Source organism: Akebia trifoliata, chromosome 4, assembly GCF_017979445.1.
Source record: "Akebia trifoliata isolate Shusen 1 chromosome 4, ASM1797944v1, whole genome shotgun sequence".
In the NCBI taxonomy this organism is placed as follows: Eukaryota; Viridiplantae; Streptophyta; class Magnoliopsida; order Ranunculales; family Lardizabalaceae; genus Akebia; species Akebia trifoliata.
Window position 1 is genome coordinate 34,068,532 of NC_141378.1, and position 18,452 is coordinate 34,086,983.

General features: G+C 35.2%; 1 protein-coding gene across 2 annotated transcripts; it reads right to left on the minus strand.

The window, feature by feature from the left end:
- Positions 1 to 300: 300 nt before the first annotated feature.
- LOC147404779 (uncharacterized) lies at positions 301 to 17,587 on the minus strand. 2 transcript variants are annotated; one of them, XM_086440854.1, is made up of 4 exons: positions 17,277 to 17,587; positions 1,834 to 14,052; positions 1,171 to 1,766; positions 301 to 817 (listed from the first exon to the last, which is right to left on the minus strand). In XM_086440854.1, the coding sequence occupies exons 3-4, from the start codon at positions 1,754 to 1,756 to the stop codon at positions 783 to 785; spliced, it is 621 nt and encodes a 206-aa protein (XP_086296980.1). In that variant the 5' UTR covers positions 1,757 to 1,766; positions 1,834 to 14,052; positions 17,277 to 17,587; the 3' UTR covers positions 301 to 782. The 2 variants fall into 2 exon arrangements, with proteins under 2 accessions (XP_086296980.1, XP_086296979.1); XM_086440853.1 differs by having other exon boundaries at positions 1,171 to 14,052.
- Positions 17,588 to 18,452: the final 865 nt, after the last annotated feature.

The window sequence follows — 18,452 nt, forward strand, 5'->3', positions numbered from 1 at the left end:
GATGCAAAATTAGAAAAAAAAATTTGGAAAATACCTCCCAGGAACTTTTAAAATCAAGAACTCGAGATGGAGTACGATTTATTAAGTGGGCTGATGTGAGAACTGTTTCACCCCATAAATATTTGGGGACATTCCGTTGGAATAACAATGCACGAGTTGTTGACAAGAGATGGCCATTCTTCCTTTCTGCCACTCTATTCTGCTGGGGTGTATCTATGCAAGAGGATTCATGTAATATCCCCTCTTTTTGAAAATATGGAGATAATACTTGATTAAAATATTCTCTTGCATTGTCAGATCTTATTTTTTTTATTTTAACCCCAAACTGATTTTTGACCATGTCATGAAAGATAGGGAGAACCGTACAAACATCAGATTTTTGTTTTAGCAAAAAAATCCATGTGACACGAGTACAGTCGTCAATAAACGTGACAAACCATTTAGCCCCTGAAATATTTGAAATTCTTGACGGTCCCCAAATGTCACTATGGATTATTTGAAAAGGAAATGAAGATTTTTTATTACTCAAAGGAAAAGAAACTCGTTTGTGTTTGGCAAACTCACAAATGTCACAATGAAATTCACGAATATCAACATTCTTAAATAAAGAAGGAAACATGACAATCAAAATCCTAAAGGAAGGATGTCCAAACTGAAGGTGATAAAGCTAAATCTGATCTTTTATGGGAGATCTTGTATCTGACAACAAGGAAGATGGATTGTCAATCCTATAACTCTTATTTTTATTCTGCACATCAAGGTAATAGAGGCCACTGCTTTCCTTAGCATGCCCAATCGTCATCCCCGTAGCTCGGTCCTGAAAAATACAAGAGGTGGATGAAAAGGTCAAGTTACAATTCAAATCTTTTGTAAGATTTTGGACAGAGACTAGATTTATTGTAAGTTTTGGAGCATGCAAAACATTTTTCAGAATTAATGAAGGACTTACGTGAATATCTCCTTGACCTGCTACAGTAGCAAATGACCCATCGGCCAATGTAATTTTTCTATTACTAGAACATGGACTATATGTGGAGAATATAAAAGAGCAATGAGTCATGTGGTCAGTTGCTCCTGAATCAATGATCCAAGAGTCCAAATGGTTACTATCCGAGACACTAAAGGCATGAGAAGAAGAAATCATACCTGAATGTGCAAATGAACACATACCCGATGGTTTCTCCAAGGAATTGAGAAGTGATCTTAGCCGTTCAATGTCTTCTTTGTTGATCTCCTTGCTATTAGAATTCTCTTGAGCACCCGAGCCATCACTGCCAGTTTGTGCCAGATTAGCATGTCCTTTTTGTTGCCAATTCTGCTGCCAGTTTCTTGATCCTCCCCCATTTTGACCAGAAAAGTTTTGTGGTCTCCCATGAAGTTTCCAACACTGCTCCTTCAAGTGTCCTGTCTTCTTGCAATAGTTGCAAATGAGATTGGCCTTGTTACCATTTCTTTGATCTTGCCGTTTGCCTTCTGAGTTTACAACAAGAGCCTTCTCTGAGGAGGTTAGCTCTCTAGGACTTGTTGTAGTTAATGCCGAGGTTTCCAGCGATGCGTGTGGAACAAGCATGACTCCCCTTCGGCTTTCCTCAGCACGAACAATCGCAATTATCTCATTTAGAGATGGTAATTCTTCCTTTCCAAAGATCTGCACTCTCACTTGATCAAACTCGGGATTGAGACCCGCCAAGAAGTCATATGTTCGATCATTCTCAATAAATTTTTTGAGAATGGCAGCATCTTCACTATCTTTCATCACAATACACCTATAATGATCCATCTCTTGTCACATGTTTTTCAACAGATTAGAATACTCTGTAATTGAACAATTACCTTGTTTTGTAGTAATAAGTTTGGTCTTAATATCATAAATCTGGGCTGAATCGTTTACTTTTGAGTATGTCTGTCGAACTGTCTCCCATATGTCCTTAGTTGTGGTGAGGAACATACAAGTGTCACTGATTTCTGGCACCATTGCATTCCAAAGCCAGGCCATGACCATGGAGTCCACTTCATCCCAAGCAGCGAATACAGGATCATTTTTATCGGGTCCGGTACCAAGGAGATGACTGAGTTTTTCCTTACCTTTGAGAAAAGTTCAAACCAGCTGTGACCATTTTAGGTAATTTTTACCATTAAGTCTGTAAGCAGCCTGAATATTCTGTAACTCCCCTACGGCTTGATTGATCGTCACCATCTCAAACTGATTGCTGGCTACTGACTCTTCTGACATCGTGAATTCAGCAAAGATCACAAGGGAAAAATAAAGGAAGGGTAAAAACAGATGAACAACGAACAAGACGGAAAAAAAGAAAAAAATTGATTCCTAGGATGAGCCTAAAGCTCTGATACCATGTAGAAAATTGAATTTATTGAGAATTCTTGGATTGACATTACAAATGCCCTAATAGGGTATTTATAGACCAACTATCTTATTACAAGAATATTCAAGAAAACTATCTTATTGTAGAAGATTACAAGAATATTCTAAAAAACTATCCTATTGTAGAAGATTACAGGAATATTCTAGAAAGTTAAGAGAGATCAAGAATAATCAAGAATATCATATAAGCCTTGGAGATTTTTCAGCATTTTTCTTTGTAACCTAGTAGCCTTATGTGCAAATCACCCTCCAACTACCCAAATTAACCTTTTTAAGCCTTACTTGGGGAAGACTTTCGAATAAAGGACCTGGAAATGGATGGAGGAGGGGTACCCTAGATCTAGAACCCTATATATATATATAATGACATGATAAACATATTGGAGCGCTCTCCTTTGGCCTTTTTCTTTGCCTAGATGCACATTCTCTAGTGAGTTGGGACACTTTTGCATCCATGTAGTGTAACTTGCATATGACCTAAAACGGGGAGGATCGTTTGTGGGGTGACTTTTTTCATTTAAGCCAAATAACATTTCTAATAAACAATTAGCATCCTTGCAACATTCCATGTAATTCCCCACCATATAGCATTTCCCACACCAATGTGACAATGCTACTAAAATAGGAGGTATATCAAATTTCTTGTGTTGACGTGGGATAGATGGTTCTCCCTCCAAAGAAACTATTTTAAGTTAATTCCAATTGGAAAAGAACCCTCTTAAAGTCAAGTTTCCTCCCACCAAAGATATCAGCATTATTTCTATTAGTCTGAGAGTTATATCCCAAAGAAACGACATGTATTTGTGGTGATAGAAAGTTAGGGGCAACAACTTCCTAAGCTTCAACTCCCAATTTTTTTTAAAACCATCTAGAACTTAGTTCATCCTAGGAAAAAAAAATCTCTCAAATTGAAGTTGATTTAGTTGGATTTTAAAAAGGCCTTCAACCGAAAGGTCTAAAATCGTTATTGTTGAAATTTCCAGTCATCTAGGTTCCAACATGTCATTCTTTACATTTGCATACAAAAATATGAGGGTTGCATATTAATTTTTTGTTGAAATTAACTTCTACTAAAGATCTAGGGGACAAGGAAACTCAAGATAGATATAAAACCAACCAAAAATTGACGAGAATCAAATTGGTACCACCCTACCTATTTATATTTGAATTACGTAAACCTGACCGATCTTGTTCCAATACAATTCGAACCTAGTTTTTGATGTACTTGGATCTTTTAAAGGTCTACATTTACATCTTTGGACCTTTTTATAGGTAAAGATAATTTTATTAAGAAAAGAAACGGTGGCCGAGATGGCCAACCTATCAAAAGACAAACACACCACAAACAAACCCCAAAAAACACCAGCACTAATAGTACAGACTCTATCTCACCTAACAAGAAAGTACTAAAAAACAATACCCTTGAACACCTTATGAACTTTAGATCTCACAAAAACCAAAATAATAAGTTGATGAGTTGATGCTTCCTTTCCTTCCAAAAGGACCAGCAAATTGCTAAGGGAGATATCCCCAAAGAATACATTTTGAGTTCCTAAAAGAAGCACCCCACTGTAGCCTAGACTTAAAAACCAAACGCACTGACATGGGAAAATAGACCACCACTCCAAACAAAGAGAGGAAGTGATTCCAAACATTTCTTGCCACCGAACAATGGAGAAGAATATGATCCATTGTTTCCCCATCTCTTTTGCACAAACAAAAAAAACTTGGAGAAATGAACCCCCTCTTCATTAATTGATCAAAGGTTCGAAATCTCCCAAGAGTGACTTGCCGGGTAAACACTGAAACCTTAGAAGGATTTTACTTCCCCCAACCATACAATGTGGAAAAGAAGTGGGCCCATCCCACACAATAAAGAGAACGTACTAAGAATCATCCATCCCTAACACCGTCCCAAAACATTTTATCCTCAACATGATCATCCAACTTGGGATCATCAATGCAAGCTAGCAAACCACATAAAGTTTCCCATCTCCCAATCATTGAAACACCTTCTAAAACCCAAGTGCCAATACACCACATCAGCCTCCTTGACCATGCAAGATTAAATGGCATGATCTTTCTTTAATGAGAGCCCATATAACTCTAGGAATTGATCTTTAAGAGGGCATTTCCATAACAGCAATCCTCCCATAACCTAACTTTGTTCCCTCTTCCAACTCAAAACCTTACATTCTTACGAAATAAAACTAGTATTTTCAAGATACCCTTCCAAACACCACAACCAAAAGGAACTCTAGCTTCGGCACTGTCCCACCCAAATCTCTGAACTCACTTCATACTTAACTGCAATAACCTTCCTCCAAAGGCTTTCTTCTTCAACCCCAAATCTCCAAAACCATTTTCCAAGCAAGGCTGAGTTCATCAAACTAAAGCATCTAATGCCCATATCACCCCATTTCTTCGGTACACAAATTTTCTTCCAACTAACCATATAAAACTTTATGTTCCTATCTTTATCATGCCAATAAAAATTACTGCAAATCCTATTAAGCTTCACCTCCACACTTTGAGGAATAGAGAAGAGGGATAGGAAATAATTTGGAATGATAGCCAAGACACTCTTTATGAAAGTCAAATTTCCCTCCTTTTCATAGGTGTCTGGCTTTCCACAAGCATAGCTTTCTCCCCCACATTTGTCAAATTACTTAATTTTTTCAACTCCCTTCCCCAAAAATAATATTTTGCATCACTTATATCTTTCAAATTTTAAAATTCTCTCCCAAACCACCGGTTAGTACCACTATTTTCTCATCAGTGTTTTCCACATCTCTAATGATAATATTATTCTTTTATCAAACAATAGTAGTAAATCTAAATAACCACTTCAGGTATTGTGTCGTGCCAAACTTAAAACTAAAACAAGACGTAACTTTTGATAGGGATATCCATTGGGCTACTATTGTATGTGTTTTTTCAGGTAGCTTGTGAAGATCTATTTTGTTACATTATTGTAATGATTGTCATGATGTCATGGTGGATCGTTACACTATCGTACTGATCTGTAGACACCCCAATTTGCATGGACCCACCTCGAAGTGCTTCCCAAACTCAAATATCGACAAAAGGGCCAAATGCCCAAGTTTTCAAAACACTTACCTTTTGTTTACAATAAAATCCCAAAGGCCTTTAAATGGGCCTATGGACCTGCCAGTAACACTCATTGTTTGCATTATTGTCCTAAGCCTCTTCAAATCTACCTTTTTATTCAAGTTAAAGCCCAACCCTCACTAGGCCCACTATCACTCTTAAACCCCTTTTAAACCCAATTCCTAACCTAAACCAAATCTAATCTAATCCAATACAATCCACGTTCAATCCCTAATCCATTCATTCCAAATCATATCCAAATTCCAATTCCTCAACATAACCAATTCAAACCCCAAATCATATCCAACCAATCCAATTCCCAAAATCCTCCTAACCTAACCCAATCCTAGATCAAATCCCTTGCCAATCCAAATCCTAAATTCCAAATCAAATCCCCACCCAATTGCTAGCCCATTACAAACCCCAATCAAACACCTAACCATACCCAATTCTAAGGCCCAAATCCCATGACATTACCAAACAAAATCCCATTTATCACTAACCCAAGTCCTATCCCTAACCAATTTCTAAATTAAACCAACTTCCAAGCTAAACCACAATCCAAAAATCCCAAACCGATTTCAAAATTCATCCCCATAGCATTCCTAAAGCCCTTTCAAGGCCCTAAACCCATTCCAATCACTAGGCTTACTCAATCTAGTTTCATCACCTTTCCCTAAACCTACCACCCTAATCAACCCCAATTCTTTTCAACCACTTCAAAAACCATGTCCAAACCTACCACAATTCTTCTAAAAAAACCAAACCCAAAATCAACAAAGGCCCAAGCCCAATTCCATACCCATGATTATTATTGAACTTTGAAGTCCATTAACCCATGTCAAAGCCCACTCCAACCATCTTACCACATGTCATCACCACCTTTGTCATCCCAAATTCAATTTCATCATTACCTTCCAAAGCTACACAATCATACCACATGTCACTAGCTGATTCCATGATTTTCTCTAAAATCATCTCACAAGTCACTCCTATGCTACACCTTACTCTTCTCTTAATCGACTCATCAGACTTCTTAAAAGCTACCCATGCCTATCGATCACGACACCACATTTCATCATCATCTTCATCTTCTCAAAATCAAATCACCTCACCCTCACTAACTTGACTTTCACTCAATCAAGGCATAGGTTGCAAAACCCAACTCATTTGGATCCAACTAAATGACATGGGTCAAAAAGAGATCCATCTACCATTTTCCACTTTTTCCCTCCACTAACCTCAAATTCCAACTACGTTCTCCAAAAACCCCATGCATTTTCCTTCACATCCTATTTTGGGCCCTTTTGACCCTAAAAAGGGTCCCAAAGCTCTATAAAAGCTCACTCTCTCTATAAAAAGGTCATGTTTGGACTCTCTTTTTAAAGTCTCAAATCTCTCTCTCGAAACCTCAAATCCATCTCTCAATCTAAAATCCCTACACCACAAACTTCTCAATTCTCAATTTCTCCAAGCATAAATTCAAGATCAAGAAGACTAAAACGGGAACATCAAGAAGAAAAACAAGAACAACATAAGGTTAAGGTCAAAGTTAATGTAATTATACTCCTCACTCCCTCTTCTATCTTCCCTCCCTTCTTTAATTTCGATTTAGAAAACCCTTAAGATGTGATGAATAACCTCTCTTACATCCAGTAGATTGGGTTTTAGCTTCAACGAAAGGGTAAGGGTTGAAGTCCTCAAAAACCTACAATAAGATGTCCTTAGTGTAATGCCTATGATCCTCTCGAGGATGGCACCACTTTGATTTCCTTAAACCCTTTATACATTCATTGCACCCACCACTGCAAATTTCCTTAAAGCCTAAAGGTAATTGGGCCATTTTCCTTCCATGAGAATGGATCCATAGCAATCAAAACCTATACTTTTCAAAATTACGAATCTCATATATGGACATGGAGATGATGAACATTGTTCTAATTGATTTCTATGTGTACATTGTATGATCATTTACCTCAAGACAAGACATGGATTAAGACTCCTTTCTCAATAAGGATGTCCTCATTATCTAGGCCTAAATTAATGTCCTTTTGAATCAAGGGTACAAATCGTGCGTTTCCCTCTTCTTTTGTCTTTCTAAAATGGCTAAGTGTTCAAGGAACCACCTAAGGTAGAAAGAGTGGGGTGCCTAACACCTTCCCGCTATCTAATCGGACTCCCTTATCTAGACTCTAGGTGGACCAATGTGCCCTTATCATTGCGAGTCACTACAATGTCCAAAATCAAAATTTAAATAACTTTTATCCGGATGACCATTCATACCCATTTTCTAAAAAAGAAGAGTGGCAACTACAAATGAAGTAGTGTCGACTTTTCCATACTCGAAAATTACATAGTTACACGATAGCTATGCCATTGATGTCATGCAGGTATCAACTTAAACTAGGTCTAACTTCTGGTATGTGCATCCATTTTGTTATAAGAATGTATACTTTGGGTAACACACAAAGATCTATCCAGATACATTATTTTCGTGTAAACTCTAAATTTAAATATGGCATAATTTAGGATCTAAGCATATATATGTCTATTATTATTATTATTATTATAATTATATTTTCTTTTAAAGTACCCCTCTACACAAACCTAGCTATTATTGAACTACCAAAGCGATAGCTAAATTATTGATATCACATCGAACCCGAACCTAGGCAAATGCAATTTTTCATCTAGGCTTTTGTTTGGCTATTATTATATGTGATTTTGGATTATCTCGCAAAGATCTATCCAAATGCGTAATCTTTTTTATCACCATAACTCATAGCAATCTGTATACTATTGATGTCATACCAAATTTGAATTTAAATAAGTCCAAAATTTTACTTTGGGCTCCTATTAGGCTATTATTATATATACTTTTGGACAGCTCACGAAGATCTATCTATTTAGATGAGAAATGATCTCTTTACTATTGGACAAATGATAAAAATATTGTTGTGATTACTACACAATTGATGTTGTATTCAACTTGAGTTTAAATATTGCATAACTTTAAATCCAAGAGTTTGTTTGGCCATTATTATGTAAGAAATTTGGTAGCTCGTGCATATCTATCTAAATCTATAATCATAGCAATCTCCATACTATTGTAAAAGGTACTGTACAATCATAGTGATCACTATAGTATTGTAACGATTGATGAACTATTGATGTCTTGCCAAACCAAAACTTGAATATGGCATAAAGTTTTATCAAAACATCTGTTTTATTGATATTATGTATGCTTTTGGGGTACTATGAAGATCTATATAACCACATTATCATACATATTGCTATATTATTAAGGTTGTGTTAAACCTGAAATTAAATAAGGAGTATCTTTCAAGTTGGGCTTCCATTTGGCTATTATAATATATGCTTTTAGGTTATCTCATGAAAATTTACAAATCTAAGATTTCTCAGTGATCTCTACATTATTGTAGCACCCTATCCCTTTATCTTTTCTCTAAAGCTTTTAATCAGGATTTTTGATTTTCCCTCAAGGATTAAGGTTGGTTTCCATTGATCTATGGGTTTGAAGGAGTCACCATTATTCAATGTCAATGGTGTGAATAGTCACCTATTTTGGAATGACTCACATTTTGGTTTGCGAATTAGAGGTTTGAGATAAGTAGTTCAGCTGAGAAAGGGGAAGGTGTTAGGCACCCCAAATTCCTCCCCTAAAGATAACTTCTTTCTTACTATAATTACTTTCAATATTTGGATTAATGAGATTTTTGATTGGTTAATCAAAGCCAGAAAATGGGTAAGATTTTCGAAACTTGGTTCCGGGTGTTCATATTTATATGGAAAAGAGTGTAGGATTATTTGGTAATTCAATAACCCAAGAATTTTTTAATGAAGGTTCCAGGCTAGGGTTTTGAAAAATCCATCCTCCAGACATTTCCTTTAATCTTTCTGAGTGTGTACTACACAATGATGTGCTCTAGGTTAATCCATTAGAATTAGGGGAAGCTAGGATTTTCCACTGGCTTGAATTGAAGAAAAAAAATTATGTAAATTTCTACCTTTAAGTTTGATGGATATCGAGCAGCACTTCGATAGCATTGAGATTTTCAAGGAAGTTTCCCAAGCAGAATTTCTACTATGTGGAAAATCGGAAAGAACGTCAGAAAATTAATCGGGAAGACTAGAATGGTTGAATAAGAAAATTAGAACATCAGGAAGGCCTCGGGAGTGTAGGATCATCAACATGAAAATAAGGAAGGCTCAAGAAAGGGAGTAGGTCAGAGTGGGGAGGCTTGCTACGGAAACTTAGTAATTGAAGTGTATGGGAAAAGGGTGGAAAGCACCCCTATTTAAATGGTTGGCTAGACCGACCTTCTAGATCGATCTGGCCGATTTGGGAAATTGGCCTAGCGTTCCCTAAAGTTGAGGAGTTCACGTAAGGGGATTCAAGGCATGGGTTGCCCAACCTTTATATATTTTCATGATCAGCCTAAAAGTCAATTGTGAAAGGGCATAGGTTAAATAAACTTTTATGGGGGCCTTAAGGTAGTTGGGCTTGGGTTTGTGCTTTGAATACTTTGGTCTTGAGATATTAAGGTCTGGTTTAGGTCTTAGGACTTCCAAGAAGGTTCTGGGAAGGCTCATAAGTTTCCGAGAATTTTGGGAGAGTGTGGAAATGCTTTTGGGTCTTCCAAGAAATGTTTAAAGTATTCAGGAAGGTAAGAAAATTTCCTTAGAAGTGTAGTAAGGCATTTTGAGAATAGTTTCAGGGTTTGTTAGGGTTTCCAAAGTGGTTTCAGGATTTTGGGAAAGGTTTAGGGTTTCTAGGAAAGGGTTTTGAGAAGGTCAAAGAATGGTTTTAAGAAGATTTTGCAGGATCGCGGGAGATATTTGGGACGGCCCGAAAATGTTTCTTGGGACTTGGATGATTCTTATCATTAGGATTCCTCCGAAATTGATGAACTGTTGCACCTTTTACTACAGAAAGATGCACACAATTTTGGGGTGTCTACAATTATCATAAGGATAGTTATATTATCATAATGACCACTACACTATTAATGTCATGCCAAACTTGAACTTAAATAAAATGTAACTTTTGATCTAGACATTAGTTTAATATTCATTTAGGATAGCTTACAAAGATTTATCTAAGTACATTATTATATTAGTATCTACACTATCATAAAAAGCTATGCACTATGGTAACAATCACTACAATATTGATATCCTAATAAAACTGAAACTAAGGTGTAACTTTTGATTCAGACATATCCGTTTGAAGATGTATGTATTTATCAACTCGTGACAAGTGATATAATATCTTAATGATCACTACACTATTGATTTATGCCAAATCTCAACCTAAATGAACTGCAACTTTTGGTCCAAACATCCATTTGGCTATTATTATATATGATTATGAGGTAGCTCACAAAAATATCTTCAACTAGACTATTGTACTACTCTCTATTCTATCTCAATGATTACTAAATCACTAATGCCATGCTAAACCTGAACTGCAATGGGATGCTACTTTTGACCAAGGCGTAAATTAGGATATTATTATACAAGCTTCTGAGTAGCGTGGAAAGATATATCCATATACACTACTGTAATGATATTATATTATCTTATTGATTGCTACATTGTCATAGCAATCACCATACAATTGATGTCATGGCAAACTTTTACTCAAATCGGGAATAACTTTTGAGATGGACATCTAATTGGTTATCGTCATATATGCATTTGGTAGCTTGAAAAAGATATATTAATATATACTATTGTAGTGATCGCTATAATAATTTAGTGATCTCTGTGATATAAATAGTGTAATAATCATGATTATGGTATGGGGGTCACTATTGTAATCATGTGAGGTTGTAGGTTTAAACCTCATCTACTTGGGTTTGAAAGTCGCTACCACCCAAAGAGTTTAAGGTGTGAATGGACACCATAAAAATAATTTTGAAATTCATTTTTTCAAAGAATTGATAACTCAAATCTGGTCTAACCTTAGAGGTTCTAGCAAGTAGATTCGGTTGTGAGATAAGGAAGGTGTTAGGCACCTCATCTCACCCATCAAGTTGATGGTTGCTAAGAATTGACAAAAGGTGAAAATTACAACTTTTTTTTTAAAGATTTTTGAGTTAGGATGGAGAACAATGCATGTATAAGTAGATGCATGAGATAAAAAAAATGTGGTTGGGTGCCAAAGTGTTTAGAATATGTCCATAAGGTATTACTTTTATTTGCTTTGAGTTGTGAGTGCTAATGAATAAATATCGCACTCTTTGACTCTTTGATTTTTAAAATAAAAAGGGTGGTATGTGCAAAAATGTATGCATGCAAGGTTTCCTCAAGGAACTTATTATAATCAGGGGAGATTACCTCTCATGGAGGGATTACTCTCTTCCTCTTTAGCCATTCAAAGTGCTTACACTACAGGCAATGCAAGTAAGCTATACAAGAAACAAAAAAAAAACATTGAAATGTAAATGTTCCCTAAGGAACTTATTATGGACTTAAAAAAGGGAAGATTACCTCATATGGAAGAATTATTCTCTTCTCTTTAGCCATGGAAAGTAATTACACTACTTGCTTGGAATTTAAATGAACTTGTAAGTAAATTATTGAAACAAATACAAAAATTAAAAGTTCCAAAGGGTCTTATAGTTGATAAGGATCCACCTACAAAGGGGATGGACTCTCAACCCAAAAGCCATAGGAATTAAACTACATTATTGCTAAGGAAATTTGAAGTAAAGGTGGTCTTATAGTTGGTAAGGATGCTTCCACATTGGTTTTCTTTTTTTCTTTTCTTTTTTTAAACTTCTTCTTCTTGTTCTAAGCTTCTAAAATGTATAAGAATATTTGGACAGAATTTTGGAACTTTAAAAGGATTCAAGAAGGAAATTTTATAGAATTTTGGGAAAGTAGACTTGCCTCCCCATTTTCCTTGGAAAGGTCTTCTTTTATAGTCATTGGGAGACTTAGACCCCATCAAAGTATTCTAGATTATCTTCTTTGAGTCTTGTCAATCATGATGATTAAATGATAGAAGTGTCAAAGCACACAAAGTTCTTGAGAAATTTATGGGAGGGGTAAAAGTGTTCAAACCCTTTGAAAATGATCAAACCTTAATGAAATCAAAAGTAATGGCATATAGTTAACTCAAAAGAGTAGAAACTCTGTAGTAAATTGCTTTGGATGGGCTCTCAACAAACTTGAGGGTAGAAGGACAGTTTCTTTTAGGTTCTAGAGAGTTATCCTTGATGATCAAAAGGGTTATGATCCCTTGAAACTTAGTCAAATTGGAAAGAATTGTTGAAGAATAATTTTAAATCAAGAACAAGAAGGTGGGCTTAAATCTTAGATTGAGTCTCAACAAACTAGGGATTGGAAGGTAATTGGCACTTTGTTTTTCTATGAGGTAAATTCCCCTAAGCAAATCTAGAGCACTCAAGTGCAATCATTCCAACCACAACTACCTAACCGACTCGACCTTTATTGAGTGAGAGCTAATGCAAAAATGATGAAGTACATTAAGTCAACAACAGGCCAAATAAAAAATTGTACAGACCTTAGGTGACCTACAGCCTATAGGAAATCAAGTTTGGCCATGGGTCAGTGAGGGCCCAACTTAATTGATTTTCTTTGAAAAAACTTGGTTCTTTTTAAAGTGGGTCCCACTTGGTAGATTCAAAGTCTTTCGGGTTACACCCTACTTCACTAGATTCTTATGAGCTCTCGAGCTCAATCTGGGAAAATTAGGGTGTCTACAACTACAATTACACATAGATAAATCCTTGCAAGCTCCCTAAAAGCACATATAATAATAGTTGGAGACCCAGGTCATTAATCACAACATGTTCACGCTTAGGTTTGGCAAGACATTAATAATGTAGTACTGATCCCCGAAGCTATCTTAGGGATCACCATGATAATATAGTTGGATAGATCTTCATGAGCTACCCAAAAAGCATGTACAATAATAGCAAAACGGAAGTCCAAATCAAAATTTAATCCCAGTTTGAGTTCATGTTTAACACAATATTAAACCTGAAATGATTGCTTTGATTTAATACTATCATAGAAGAAGAAATAATACTTCAATAGTGATCCACTAAGCTATCGTATGGATACCTATGATAATATAGTTGCATAGATCTTCACAAGCTACCTAAATAACATATACAATAATGGCAAAATGGAAACCCAATTTAGAAGTTACACCCTGCTTGAGCTCATGTTTAGCACAACATCAAACCTGAAGTGATCGCTTAGATTAATATTATTGTTGGAGAAGAAACAATAAGATTGCAAAGATCTGCTGAGCTATTATAAGGATCATTTTGATAATGTAGTTGGATGGATCCTTATGAGCTCCCCCAAGTGCAAGTACTATAATAGCACTATTGTTGGAGAAGAAACAACATGTATATACATATAGTGATTTGTAAGCTATCAGAGAGATCTGTCATAATGAAACTGGCAAGCTCCCCCAAAAACATGTACTATAATAGAAAAACAAAGTTCAAGTCAAAAGCTCTACATTGTTTGAGTTCCTGTTTAGCACATCAAACCTGCAGTGATAGCTTAAATTTAACACTATCATCGGAGAAGAAACAATTTGTATGTATTGATCTACTAAGCTATCATTGGGATCGTTTTCATAATATATATACATGGGTCCCGTTCAGCAACAAACATTTTGGCAAAACATTTTTCAAAACATGGGTTAGAGGTTTTAGAATGGGCTGATTTTTGGTGAGGATGATCTCCTCACCGAGGAGATCATCCTCACCAACTTGTAGCCCCATTTTACAAGTTGAAAAATCGTGGACCGTCCATTTTTTATAAACCATTTTTGATGGGGTTAGAAATTTTGGAATGGGCTGATTTTTGGTGATGATGATCTCCTCACCATAGAAATCATCCTCACCAAAAATCAGCCCATTCCAAAATCTCTAACCCATGTTTTGAAAAATGTTTTGCCAAAATGTTTGTTGCTGAACATTTCCCTATATATATATATATATATATATATATATATATATATATATATATATATATATATTCACAAGCTCCACCAAAAGCATGTAATATAGTGGCCAAATGAAACCCGAGTCAAAAGTTACGGATTGCTTGAGTTTATGTTTATCACAACATCAAACCCGAAGCGATCACTTAGATTTAACACTATACTATTAATTATTTCCTCTGATTCAATCAATTATTTTCGAAATTCTGACAACGAAAACCGATAATTTGCTGATGAGTACTATATATAGTAGTAGGAAGCTTTTCAATGCAAGAGATTGCAAAGATTTGAGAATGGTAAAAAGTTGAATAATATAGGAAATAATTAGCTTTTTTTATTGTAATAGAGGTGTTTTGCCATTTCCTTTAAATGCTAGATAATGTGTCAAAAAATAAGGGACAAAGCCCTTATTTCCACTAGATGGGGTCTTGAACACTTATTAGGGCTAAACACCAGAATGCCATACAATTTTTTGTAAATCGGACTGAGTATGACATAGAGTGATCAATCTTTTAGTGACATATTAGGAATCATGTGATCAGATCGTGATATATTTGGATTGGATTGCAATCTCTATGATCATTAGTGTCTACTGTTAAACTTTAGTTTATCAAAATCATCTTTGGAATAAATAAAAAAAAAATCAATATACTATTAATTAAATTATAATATTTTCTTTTTTCTAAGAAGAAACCTATAAAACAACAAAACGAATTTTGAAAAACAATTGATATTCTAGTTTTCCATTTTAGAAAAATATTAAATAAAAATAAGAAAAAAAAAATTAAAAAATGTTTGATGCTCCTACACATTGAAATCAGCTTGATTGATGATATCCAGCTAGTCAGCTACTAGATTCCAACATTATTTTTTATTTTAAATATGTTATGGACTTTATAAACATTGATAAGAGTAGGTAGAGACCAAGCCCATGATAAAAACAATAAAAATAAAAATAAAAAATCGTGCTCGAGTGACCTCAACGGGAGACACACAAGGACACCTTGAAGTGGTGGTGCGCACATGTCCATAAATGCATTTTACTCATAGTCGGAGAAAACGCAACTACAGGCATGTGTGCACCACCACGTCAAGATGTCCCCTTGTGTGTCCCATTAAGTAGAGCGGAGCTAATGGGGGCAATTGCCCCCACAAAACTTCGAGACACCCCTATATTTTCAACTAATTACATGCCCCCCCCCCCCCCCCCTTCTCCTTCTCAATTTTTTGTGACATTGCCTCTTGAAGGGATATACTAATTGGAAATGATCTATATATCATTTTCTTCAACTTCTAACTAGAAACCTCTGAATTTCTCCCTAAAACCATTCATCTTCAAGTTCTTCACCTATACAACTAACCATAATTTGCCCCCACTACAAGAAAATCCTGGCTCTACCCTTGGTATTAAGCAAAATGAAAATAAAAATAAACGTATAGGATACAACAATCAGGAGACTATTGTAGGGTAAATTACCCAACACCTTCTCACCAAAATTTCCTGATTTATAATTTCTAACTTGAATTCGCATTTTGAAACTAGAATTTAATTAAAATGCCAATAGGTGGGCTCCAACTTCTTGATGGGCAGACGTGGATTTGTGTAGTTATGTTACTTCCTAGAGCACAGGATCTGAAGTCCAAAATTAATTAACCCCCGTGTATTGATGGCATCCCTAATTTACAAAACTACCCTTTCATGTTTGACGTGGCATGTATCAAAGAGGTGAGAGCAAAAAAAAATCACTATTATAACCATTGTTTTGAAAACCGGCCTGAATCTGTGATTCAAAAGGTCCGATCAGATTATCTAAAATGTCGATTCGTCTTGAACAAGAATCAAGAAAATCCAAAGGAACCGCCAGTTCTAAAGATGGTTCAAGGGTCCGATCAGATTATCTAAAATGTCGATTCGTCTTGAACAAGAATCAAGAAAATCCAAAGGAACCGCCAGTTCTAAAGATGGTTCAAGGAACAAACGGCCGGTGTTTGGAACTAATTCCATTTTTTTATTTTAAAAGGAAGATTTTGTTTGAATGAAAAACTGACATTTTTAATGTGACATGGCATGTGAAAAGAACCAGATCTTTTTCTTTGTGTATCCCGAAGAAAAAGATATATGCTTCGATAGATTACCACGTCAAGAGCATCAATCAAAACATAGTAGTAATAGAGATTTAATATCATCTTTTTCTTAAAATAAATAAGATACTTTTGGAAACATACCCATAATCTGAGTGATAAAATAGATGGCAAGTATAATCAAAGGTTTGAAAAAAATTATTAATTTTCTTTAATAAAAATATTAGCTAACAATGAAAACTTAGTAACATATATAGAGAATTAGTATCATCTTTTCCTTCAAAAAAAAAATAATAATAAGATATTTTTGGAAATATTGTAATATGAACCGTGTGATTAAAGGTTTTATTGTTTTCTAAGCAAATTAGTTACTTAATAATTTGCTTTTGATTAGTGAGCTTGGCCTAAAGGAACAACTTTTTTTTTTTATTATTGATAATTAATTGCTATAATTTATAAAAATCTTTAACATATGATATTCAATCCCACCAAATTCAACCAGGATCTGACCACAGTCTAACCCATTAGACAAGTTTTATGTTCGGTTCTTAAAACACTGGCTATAGTAAGTGGCTATGTGCATCAACTTGATGTGCGAAAGACTTATTCCCTTCACACACACACACACACACACACACACACACAAACACAGAGAGAGAGAGAGAGAGGAGACAGAGATCTAACCTTTGGTATGAAAGAGAGAGATTAATCAACTTGTCACTAAGAGGTGGGCTGTAGACAGAGTATAGATATATAATCTAGAGAGATGAATACTTGGTATGATAGAGAGAGATCTAATGATACTTTTCTTTTGCTAAGCTTGGAACTTATAGAGAGAGAGAGAGAGAGAACCTGATCTCCAGTAGAAGAAAGCAGAAAGTCACGATCTTTGGAGGCCAAGAGAGATGAAAATCGAGAGCCATAGCCCTTATCCGATTCACCGTCCAACACCCACAAATTATCTCCACTACTCTTCTTGTTATTCTTCAAGCATGTCTCCGTCCTCATACCGCTCTCTCTCTCTCTCTCTCTCTCTCAACCGCGACCCAGCTCCCAAACACACACTTAACATCGTTGGAACCTTGAAGGCCCTTATATTCCTCATTTTCTACACGTGTCGTATTTCCATCCAAATTACAGATGCTCACAAGTACGTAGACATATATGAGTGGGATCCCGTTTCCAAGGAAATCTGCCTCACAATTTTTTCTTTCATCAGCACTAATAAGGCGTTAGGGATATTTAATTAAAAGCTCGCGATTAAAACTGTTAAAAATATAATTTTTTTTTTGTCACACTTTCATATGGAATAAAAAAGAAATGAATTTAAAATAGAAATTAAAAAAAAAAAAAAAAACCCACTAAGACATTAGGGATTCACTCATTGAAAAGATTAAATAGAAAAGAAAAATTATTAGAACTAAGCTAACTAAAAAATATGGCATAAAAGAGCAGGAGAGGAGCCAAGATTTTTGGTCAGTAGAGTGCTAACGATGGTCGACTGATAATCTTAGTTTCCTTCTTAGTCAATAATTCCTATAATTGAAACAAAAGATTCAAACTAAAATCATGGATTTTTTTTTTACAAAAAACTAAAAAACATCATTTTTATACTCCTCATTTTTTTTTCTTATGAAACTTTTTCAAATTTATTTAAATTAATCAAATTGAATTTCATTTGAATAAGTATCAAATCTAAATTTTTTTATTATTTTTCTTGAAATAAATAGTGATTGAAGGTGAGGACCCTTTAATCATTTTTCATTAATCTGGGAAGATTGAGATCAATGGATGCATGTTGTGAATTTGAAAAATACAAGGCCTCTAATATCGATCAAAATGTACATTTTCTTTACTAAG

What these genes read in the sequence shown, in the direction of transcription:
- LOC147404779 (XM_086440853.1), bottom strand. Translation starts at nt 1,780, where the DNA reads ATGGATCATTATAGGTGTATTGTGATGAAAGATAGTGAAGATGCTGCC. An exon ending in TTCCTTGGAGAAACCATCGG is followed by an intron (nt 818 to 1,170) that starts GTATGTGTTCAT and finishes TGTATTTTTCAG; the next exon opens with GACCGAGCTACGGGGATGAC.